The 10,021-nt window shown below is 53.3% G+C and overlaps 1 protein-coding gene and 1 pseudogene across 3 annotated transcripts in view; both read right to left on the bottom strand.

Moving 5' to 3' along the window:
* Positions 1-481: 481 nt before the first annotated feature.
* On the bottom strand, positions 482-2,105 carry LOC115125599 (histone-lysine N-methyltransferase ASH1L-like; annotated as a pseudogene).
* A 1,330-nt stretch (positions 2,106-3,435) lies between these two features.
* Positions 3,436-10,021, bottom strand: part of LOC115125601 (SET-binding protein-like) — an 18,876-nt gene continuing 12,290 nt past the window's right edge. For 2 of the 3 annotated variants that reach the window (XM_065027828.1, XM_065027829.1), the window contains 2 exons: positions 5,505-6,205; positions 3,436-3,583 (listed from right to left, as the gene is read on the bottom strand). In XM_065027828.1, the coding sequence (XP_064883900.1) occupies positions 3,571-3,583; positions 5,505-6,058 (567 nt within the window). In that variant the 5' untranslated portion in view covers positions 6,059-6,205 and the 3' untranslated portion in view covers positions 3,436-3,570. The remainder of the gene's footprint in view (positions 3,584-5,504; positions 6,206-10,021) is intronic. The other variant, XM_029655117.2, reaches the window with a different exon arrangement.

Here is a 10,021-nt window from a genome sequence, read left to right as displayed (position 1 = left end):
AGGAGGAGGTGAGGGGGGTGGAGGTGGGGGTGGTGGGGGCGTAGGGATGAGGGGGAGGCAGGGGAAAGGAGGGGTGGGGGTTTGGGTAATGGGCCATGGTCAGAGGATAGCCTCTGTAGTAGCCAAAACCCAGAGGCATGGGGGTGATGGAAGAGGTGGTGGAGGAGGCCAGGGGGGTACTGAGAGAGGAGGGGTGGAGGTGCCCTGTGATACCCTGTAAGGCACACCTCCGCCCCTGGCCACAGTCACCCTGGTCTAAGGACTCACAGGGCTTGGTGGGACAGCCACACCTCCGCCTCTGGCCACAGTCACCCTGGTCTAAGGACTCACAGGGCTTGGTGGGACAGCCACACCTCAACCTCAGCTCTGGCTTTCTGCTGCCATAAGGCAGGCCGTGGGGGGTGGGGGTGGGGGTGGGGGTGGAGCGGGGAGAAGGAGGGGTGAGGGGGGTAAGACAGGGGGTGAGGCGAGTAGTATCCACTCAAGTTGATTCTGTAAACGTTTGAGCGGAAATTTTGCGATGACAATAAGGAAGAGTGGCGTCTTTTCCCCCACTCTCATCGAGATCCTGCCCCAATCCAGCTCTGGCCCAATCACGGTGGCGACCGATGCGGACCTCGCTGAACTGCCCAATGAGATCGTCCAGTTCAGAGAGGAAGTCTGGGTCGTGCGCGTGCATGAGCAGGTGCTGGTACTTCCTCTTGTGTTTGTGTTTCTGTCTCTTGTGTGTGTTGTGCCCTAGGCAGGGGCAGAGGTCCAGGTGGGAGCGCTGGTTGTGCCCTAGGCAGGGACAGGGGGGGCAGGTATAGGGACATTCGTACCCCCTCCGCCTGTGCCTGTGTCGGTCTCTGGGTTCCACTAAGTCAGAAGGAGGCATATGTCTGGGAGAGGCAGAGGGGGGTGAGGCTGACACTCTGATGGGTGAGGGTACAGGGGGGGGGTGTTCTAGTAACATGGAGGGTGAGGGTTGTCTCTGACCCTTCAGGTTGACCCCTAAACCTGTCCGGAACACTGACCGGGTGACATCTGAGGTCATTCCCATGGTTACACCCCCTCCCTCGGCCCCTCCTCTCCCCCCTCTCTGAGATAGTGTTGTGGTCCATTCCAATCACACTATCACTAGGCAACATCTCCTTGCTGTGTGATTTACTGATAGGTGAGGGTGTGGCCTCTTTCAGGTGTGTGGGGAAGACAGGCAGATGGGGGTAAAGAGGGTGAGGAAGAGGAGGAGAAGAGAGTCTGCTGGAGGGATGGTGGAAGAGGGGATGTCGTCCCTGACCTGGAGAACTCCTCTTTAGGGAGGGAGAGAGGGATGAGCAGGAGGAGAAGGAGGAGGAGAGAGGACGTGGCGATGCGCAGGAGGAGGAGGGTGAGGGGAGGGAGAAGGTGTGGGGGAGGAAGAGGGAGGGAGCAGGTTCTGTGCAGCCTCCATCACTGTAAGGGCTCTGGGCTCCACTGGAGTGGGTGAGAGATGGGGAGGGGAATGGGTGAGAGAGGGGAGGATGAGGCTGGGGAGAGGAGAAGAGAGAGGAACTAGAGAGACTGGTGAACAGTGTGGACTGAGAGGCAGGGTTAGAGTTAGCTGGAGCTTTGGGTTTGCGTCCTCTCCTCTTCCCCATGTAGATGGTCCCCCTCTTACTCACGTTGATCTGGGGACCTAGTTTACCCCCAAAGGAGGAGGACAGGGAGGGTGCTGTGGCCGACCCACACACCCCTCCTGCACACCCACGAGAGTTCTCTCTACCTCCCTCTCTTCCTCTCCCCTCCTTCCCCCCTCCACACCCAGAAAGCATTTCCCTGAGTAGCCTCCTCTTCTTCCTCCTCTTCATCTCTCCTATGATGCTCCTCATCCTCAGCTTCCTGTTCCCCTTTTCAGAGGGGACGTCTTTACCCCCCTCCTCACCTCCAGAGGGGGTCAGTGTACCCCTGTTCTGGTCCTGGAGAGTCTGTTTGGGGAGGAGGGGGGAGGGGGGCAGCCGTTTGGGGCGACCTCTTTTCCTGGGCGTGGGGTTGGGGCTAGAGGGATTGGTGAGGGTGGGACTGTGATCCAGAACTGGGTTGAGCACATGGGGGTCCGGAGTCTCATCATGCCCATGAGGGAGCATCTCAGCTTGGGTAGGTTTAGGGGGAGTGTCTGGGTTGGGGTTTGTCCAAGCTCCAGGTTTGGGATTTGGGGCGACCCCTTTTTCTGGCCTGATTGAAGGGACGGTCAGGTCCAGGTAAAGGGATAGGGTCAGAGGTCAACAGGTGAGACTGGGTGGGGGATGGGGGTCGCCCTGCTGGTCTGGGTCTCACAGGGGTAGAGGTAGAGGGGAGAGGGAGAGGGAGGACGGACTGGAGGGTGGGGGAACGGAGGGGGCTAGGCATGACTCAGCTGACCGAAGGTTGGGTGAGTTGGTAGTTGCGGGTGTCTGGGGGGTAGTGGGGGATGTCTGGGGGGTAGTGGGGGTCTGTGGGGCAACTAAGGGGGCATCTTGGCGGCTATCTGGGTTCTCTACCAGTCTCTGTGCCCGGTTCACCAGCCTGGTCCAGCTTGGCCGTCGGGTTTTACGCTTCTTCAGCGGACGGCTGTCCTGCTCTCGGGGGGAGGTAGGAGAGGAAGAGTGGACAGAGCGAGAGGGAGGAGGGAGGGAAGTGAGAGGAGAGGAGGCAGTGGATGGGTTGGAGGGAGAGGCGGTGGGTCTTGAGGGGGCACCAGTATCATCTGATTCCCCTGTTCTGCTGGTCAGGTCTGGGCTGGGTGTACCTGTCTTCCTGCTCTGAACCTCAGACATCTGACACTTTGTAGAAGAGGGCGATTTATTCATCCTCAAGTCTCTGGGCTTCTCTCTTTCCTTGTCCTCGTCCCCATTTCTCTCCTCCTTCCTGCTCTCATCCATCCCAGTTCCCTCCTTCCCTCTCTCATCTCTGTCCATCTTTGGACTCTCATTCCTCCCTCTGTCCTCCTTCCCTCTCCCCTTCTCCCCTCTCTTACCCTTCCCTTTCTCACCCCTCGCTTTGTCATCTTTCTCTTTCTTCTTCTTGGCTTTCTCCTCCTTCCCTCTCTCATTTCCCACAGAGGATGGTAGTAATGGTCCCCTGCTCAGGCTGGTGAGGGAGGCAGCAGGACTCAGTCTCCCATCAGCCACTGGGGCTCCTCTCTGGTCTGGAAGTAGGGTTGTGAATGGAGGTGGTGTAGGAGGGCAGCTGAAGCCTGTAGTCCTGTCCTGGGCTGCAAGGTCAGCCTGATGGGGGCTGGAGGCTGGAGGTCTTGTTGTTGAGTTCACGTTAGTGGGGGCGGCTGAGGAAGAACAGTTCTGTTTGCGACCTTTGACCTTTGTGAGTCTGGTAGGATGGCAGGTGACTGTAGGTACTCCCCCATTCAGCATACCTCCCTCACCTGCCTCACCGCTAGGGTCCTTTACCAAGGGGGAATGGGGTGATGAGGGAGGGGGAATGGGGGATGAAGCTGTGGGGTAGAGGGGGTTGCCTGGTCCATTTGGGCAGGTGAGGGTAGTTTGCTGTGGGCATCAGGTGGGTCAGGGTGCCTTGGTTTCTCCGTTAGGGTGTCTGACTTCTTATAGCCCAGGTTCACAGGGACCTGCTGGGATGAAAACATGGTTATAAACACATTGTTATCAGATCAGATTGGTAATTTATTATGTCATCTATCAGAAAAGATCTAGGTAATTTACAGGTAAAGATTTTCATATAATCAAAAATATTTTTAAGAAATATTTCTCCAAAAGAATCCCGGTTAGACCTATGATAGAGTTCTGTTAATGTATTACACAATTGCTATTTTCTAATAATTTACAGCATTGTGCCCTTGCTAACAAGGAAGTAGAGGTATGTAAATGTAATGTGTTTCAGAGCTGCATAGTTCATTAGCATTAGTGGGTCAGAGAGAGGACAGGGAGAGGAAAGAGAAAGAGGGAGGGAAAAGGAGAGCCAACAAGAGAGAGAAACAGTAAGGGTGGGGTGCTGGTGCAAGCCTGTTGGAAGACAGCTAAAGGACACAATGACAGAGAGAGAGAAACAGTAAGGGTGGGGTGCTGGTGCAAGCCTGTTGGAAGACAGCTAAAGGACACAATGACAGAGAGAGAGAAACAGTAAGGGTGGGGTGCTGGTGCAAGCCTGTTGGAAGACAGCTAAAGGACACAATGACAGAGAGAGAGAAACAGTAAGGGTGGGGTTGCAGCTGGGACACAATGACAAGAGAGAGAAACAGTAAGGGTGTTGGAAAGACAGCTAAAGGACACAATGACAGAGAGAGAGAAACAGTAAGGGTGGGGTGCTGGTGCAAGCCTGTTGGAAGACAGTGACTAAAGGACACAATGACAGAGACACAATGACAGAGAAACAGTAAAAGACAGCTAAAGGACACAATGACAGAGAGAGAGAAACAGTAAGGGTGGGGTGCTGGTGCAAGCCTGTTGGAAGACAGCTAAAGGACACAATGACAGAGAGAGAGAAACAGTAAGGGTGGGGTGCTGGTGCAAACCTGTTGGAAGACAGCTAAAGGACACAATGACAGAGAGAGAGAAACAGTAGGGTGGTGTGCTGGTGCAAGCCTGTTGGAAGACAGCTAAAGGAAGACAGAGAGAGAAAACAGTAAGGGTTGGGAGAGCAAGCCTGTTGGAGAGGAAAGAGAATGAGAGAGGAAAACAGAAAGAGACAGAAAGAGAGGAAGAGAGAGGAAAAGAGAGAGCGAGAGAGAAGAGGAGAGAGCGAGAGAAAGAGAGAAATTAGGACACATGAGGAGAGAAGCTGAGGTGATGGAGACTGAAATGAGGTTGACCCAGCAAGAGGAGAAATTGAGCGATCGAGAAAGAGAGAGAGAGGTGGAGAGAAAGAGAAATGAGAGCAGGTAGTGAAAAGAGGAGAGGTAAAAATAGACAGAGAGAAAGAGACAGGGTAGAGAGAGAACTAGAGAGAAAGGCAGCTGTGCTATTGGTAGCTATAAATGGCCACGAATAGAGATGAGGAGGCTTGAGATTTCATGCTTGTCCTGTAATTTGGGAGCTGCGTTGTTGCAGCCTGACTGGTGTTTGCAGCTAAAGCAATAATCTACTCTCTGGGGTGGGTGATTGTCATAAGAGCTGATGGACCAATGTCTGGATCAGCTGCTAATAGTTGCTGTGCTGTGTGACTATTAATAGTCCTGTTCTCTATATTCTAATGCACCACTGCTGCTGCTGTTTAAGTTCCTCTATCCAGACAATCACTCACTTGACCTTATTATTATTAGAAAGCATTAGGAACCGCTGAGTGTTGTGGACCGGATAACACGCCTGGATGAATAGGAAACACACATACTGAACACTAATGCATATCATGCACAAGCCTACATAAATGTGTAATAATATAGAATTGTGTCAAATGGGAATAGTTCTTCCCACTGGAGAGATTTGTAGGGGACCCGGTATATAAAGCAGAACTGAAGTACTAGTCAATGTAATAAATGAGTAGTAAGTGGTTAAAAAGTCAGGTATTCCGTGAGGTGGAGGTGGTTCTCTTCCTACCTGTTTGGCTGGCGCAGTCTGAGGGTTGGCTGGGCTGGGAGGGGTGGTTGTAGGGGCTGATGATGATGATGATGAAGACGGAGGCGAGGAGAGGAGTGTATCTTCCTGGTCTTGGTGGTGCTGGGGTCTGACCCCTGGTTCTGCTCTCCGTCCCCCTCCTCCTGAGGACGGTTCCCCTGCCCACTCCCCCCTCCCTCCTGACTCCCCCTCCTAGGCCTCTGGTACGTCCTGATGGTGGGTTTACACTCGTAGCCCTCCAGGGTCCTGGGGGGTTTCTTGGTGCGTTTGGCCGTTTGGACTCCGATCCTCAGCCTCACATTGCCCTCAGTGCAGCTCCTCTCTCTGCCTGGGAATGGGAGCTGTCTCTGCCCTGCAGCACCACAGCACCCCTCAATGAGCACCTCCAGTACTGCACCACCTCCTTCCTTCTCTATCCTCTTCCTCGTCCCACCGCCTACCTCTTTCTCTGGGTACTGCTGTGGTGGGGCTGTGGGGAGGAGAGGCAGTGAGGATGGTGGAGGTAGAGATGGGCCCCCCTTCGCTCTCTGGTCCATCAGAGATGTGAGGGGGGAGGGGTGGGGGGTGCAGCACCCAGGGTGGAAGGGAACAGGTATTGTCTAGAGATTAAATATCAAAAGGCTTTCTTGACCCAACTGTCCAGCACTCTGTCCCTCTCTGTCTGTCAGTCAGTCAGACTTGAACTGAGAAGGATGGAGTGAAAGAGAGAAACAGACAGAGAAAGAGGTTATTTCACTGACATCAGACATTAGTAGCAGCAATACAACAACAGGAGTCTCTGTCAGCTTTACTGAAAAACAACCGAATGACAATCCAAATGTAAAGTACTTTACAAGAACGTGAAAACACAGAAACTATACTGCCTCTATGGCACTTACTATAATGCTTATAACAGACGACAAAAGACACCAGCTAAATATCCTGTTCTCCACTGCAGCTGACCACAGCATCACCCAGCCTGGCAACCCAACACTATACTAAACAATACAACTGGAGTCAGCTCCCTCTCTTTCCTCCGCTCTCTCCGTCCAAAGTCCGGAAGAAAATGCTGCAATACAATTTCCCTAGCCGCATGTGTACGGTGTGTGTTTGTATGGTGTGTATGGTGTGTGTGTGTGTGTGTGTGTGTGTGTGTGTGTGTGTGTGTGTGTGTGTGTGTGTGTGTGTGTGTGTGTGTGTGTGTGTGTGTGTGTGTGTGTGTGTGTGTGTGTGTGTGTGTGTGTGTGTGTGTGTGTGTGTGTGTGTGTGTATGAAGCAGATGGCAGTAAAGTCACTCAGGAGATGATTCAGATGATGACCTCACTGATGACCTCACTGAACAGAACCCCAGGGGACCAATCATACTCAGCAGAGCAGCCCTTTCCAAGAATGCCTGCACTTACTGGAAAACTCTTTTCAAATTCTTTAAAAAGGTATCATTCCTTCCTTCCTCCGTCTTTCTTTATTTTCTGAAGGGATCACAGATCTAAGGGCTCATGCTCGATACCAACTTCTACTTCCCTCCACACTACAATCCTGCTACCTTCCCTCCCTCCCTCCCCCCTCTACTGTACTCCACCTTTCCCCACCTCCCTCCCCCCCTCCCTCCCTCCCCCCTCCCTCCCTCTACTGTACTCCACCTTTCCCTCCCAACCCTTTCCCTCCCTCTCTTTCTGAACAGATGTCTGTCAGCAACCCTTTGCAACTCTCTCTCTCTTTCTCAGACCACACAGTAAAACGGTCACCAGCACCAGGCGCCGTATCCATGTTAATGAAAACCATATTTCCTCCCCCTCTTCTCTTCAGTCTTTTTCTCCTCCTCAACCTCAAGCCTTCCATTCACATCCTCCAGAACTTTCCCCTCCTCCCCTCTCAGTAGTGGTGTAACACAAATCCGAAGGAACGGGCAAAACTTATTTTTGGAAACGAGTGTGAATTCCTCCCCCTCCCTGGTTTCCTCTAAGTCAAGTAAGCTTTTTCATTGACCCCATTGTAAATGGACTTTTAATGTGATGCTATGGCAAGTAACACACCCAACAATAACATTCCCTGAACAGCCATCGTTTACTCTCTGTCTCCGTCTCTTTCTCCCTCTCTCTGTCTCTCTGTCTCCCTCTCTCTGTCTCCCTCTCTCTGTCTCCCTCTGTCTCAGTCTCTCTGTCTCACTCTCTGTCTCCTCCCTCTCTCTGTCTCAGTCTCTCTGTCTCCCCTCTCTCTGTCTTCCTCTCTCTGTCTCCCTCCCTGTTCTCAGTCTCTCTGTCTCAGTCTCTCTGTCTCAGTCTCTCTGTCTCACACAGTCTCTCTGTCTCCCTCTCTCTGTCTCCCTCCATGTTAATGTCTCAGTCTCTCTGTCTCCCTCTCTCTGTCTCAGTCTTTCTGTCTCCCTCTCTCTCTGTCTCAGTCTCTCTGTCTCACATCTCTCTGTCTCCCTCTCTCTGTCTCCCTCTCTCTGTCCCCGTCTCTCTGTCTCAAATCGCTCTGTCTCCCTCTCTGTTTAGTCTCTCTGTCTCCGTCTCTCTGTCTCCCTCTCTCTGTCTCCTCTAAGTCTTTCTGTCTCCTTCTCTCTGTCTCCCATCTCTCTGTCTCCCTCTCTCTGTCTCCGTCTCTCTGTCTCCGTCTCTCTGTCTCCCTCTCTCTGTCTCCCTCTCTCTGTCTCCCTCTCTCTGTCTCCGTCTCTCTGTCTCCGTCTCTCTGTCTCCCTCTCTCTGTCTCCCTCTCTCTGTCTCCGTCTCTCTGTCTCCGTCTCTCTGTCTCCGTCTCTCTGTCTCAGTCTTTCTGTCTCCGTCTTTCTGTCTCCGTCTCCCTCTCTCTGTCTCAGTCTTTCTGTCTCCGTCTCCGTCTTTCTGTCTCCGTCTCTCTGTCTCCGTCTCCCTCTCTCCGTCTCCCTCTCTCAGTCTCTCTGTCTCCGTCTCTCGGTCTCCATCTCCCTCTCTCTCCCTCTCTGTCTCCCTCTCTCGTCTCCGTCTCTCTGTCTCCCTCTCTCTGTCTCAGTCTCTCTGTCTCCGTCTTCTGTCTCCGTCTCCCTCTCTCTGTCTCCGTCTCTCTGTCTCCGTCTTTCTGTCTCCCTCTCTCTGTCTCCGTCTCCTGTCTCCCTCTCTCTGTCTCCGTCTCTCTGTCTCCGTCTTTCTGTCTCAGTCTCTCTGTCTCCGTCTTTCTGTCTCCGTCTTTCTGTCTCAGTCTTTCTGTCTCCCTCTCTGTCTCCGTCTCTCTGTCTCCGTCTCTTCTCTCCGTCTCTCTGTCTCCGTCTTTCTGTCTCCGTCTCCTCTCTCTCCCTCTCTGTCTCCGTCTCCGTCTTTCTGTCTCCGTCTCCCTCTCTCTGTCTCCGTCTTTCTGACTCCGTCTCCCTCTCTCTGTCTCAGTCTCTCTGTCTCCGTCTTTCTGTCTCCGTCTCCCTCTCTCAGTCTCCGTCTCTCTGTCTCTCTGTCTCTCTGTCTCAGTCTTTCTGTCTCAGTCTCTCTGTCTCCGTCTTTCTGTCTCCGTCTCCGTCTTTCTGTCTCAGTCTTTCTGTCTCCGTCTCTCTGTCTCCGTCTCTCTGTCTTCTGTCTCCGTCTCTCTGTCTCTGTCTTTCTGTCTCCGTCTCCCACTCTCCATCTCCCTCTCTCTGTCTCCGTCTCTCGGTCTCCATCTCCCTCTCTCGGTCTCTCTGTCTCCCTCTCTCGGTCTCCGTCTCTCTGTCTCCCTCTCTCTGTCTCAGTCTCTCTGTCTCCGTCGTCTGTCTCCGTCTCCCTCTCTCTGTCTCCGTCTCTCTGTCTCCGTCTTTCTGTCTCCCTCTCTCTGTCTCCGTCTCCCTGTATCCGTCTCTCTGTCTCCGTCTCTCTGTCTCAGTCTTTCTGTCTCAGTCTCTCTGTCTCCGTCTTTCTGTCTCCGTCTCCGTTCTGTCTCAGTCTTTCTGTCTCCGTCTCCTCTGTCTCCGTCTCTCTGTCTCCGTCTGTCTCCGTCTCCCTCTCTCTCGTCTCTGTCTCTGTCTCCGTCTTTCTGTCTCCGTCTCCCTCTCTCCATCTCCTCTCTCCGTCTCCGTCTTTCTGTCTCCGTCTCCTGTCTCTCTCTGTCTCCGTCTCTCTGTCTCCTGTCTCCGTCTTTCTGTCTCAGTCTCTCTGTCTCCGTCTTTCTGTCTCCTGTCTCCGTCTCTCTCTCAGTCTCCGTCTCTCTGTCTCCGTCTCCTCTCTCTGTCTCTCTGTCTCTGTCTTTCTGTCTCCGTCTCTCTGTCTCCGTCTCCTCTGTCTCCGTCTCCGTCTTTCTGTCTCAGTCTTTCTCTCCGTCTCCTGTCTCCGTCTCTCTGACTCCGTCTCCTCTCTCTGTCTCCGTCTCTCTGTCTCCGTCTCTCTGTCTCTGTCTCCCTTCTCAGTCTCCGTCTCTCTGTCTCCGTCTCTCTGTCTCCCTCTCTCTGTCTCCATCTCCCTCTCTCTGTCTCCTGTCTCTCTGTCTCCCTCTCTCTGTCTCCGTCTCTCTGTCTCCTCTCTCTGTCTCCCTCTCTCTGTCTCCGTCTCTCTGTCTCCGTCTCTGTCTCCTGTCTCTGTCTC

The sequence above is a fragment of the Oncorhynchus nerka genome, linkage group LG14 (genome assembly GCF_034236695.1).
Source record: "Oncorhynchus nerka isolate Pitt River linkage group LG14, Oner_Uvic_2.0, whole genome shotgun sequence".
NCBI lineage: Eukaryota > Metazoa > Chordata > Actinopteri > Salmoniformes > Salmonidae > Oncorhynchus > Oncorhynchus nerka.
Note: the sequence above shows the minus strand (reverse complement) of the source record. Positions and strands in the feature narration are given on the sequence as shown.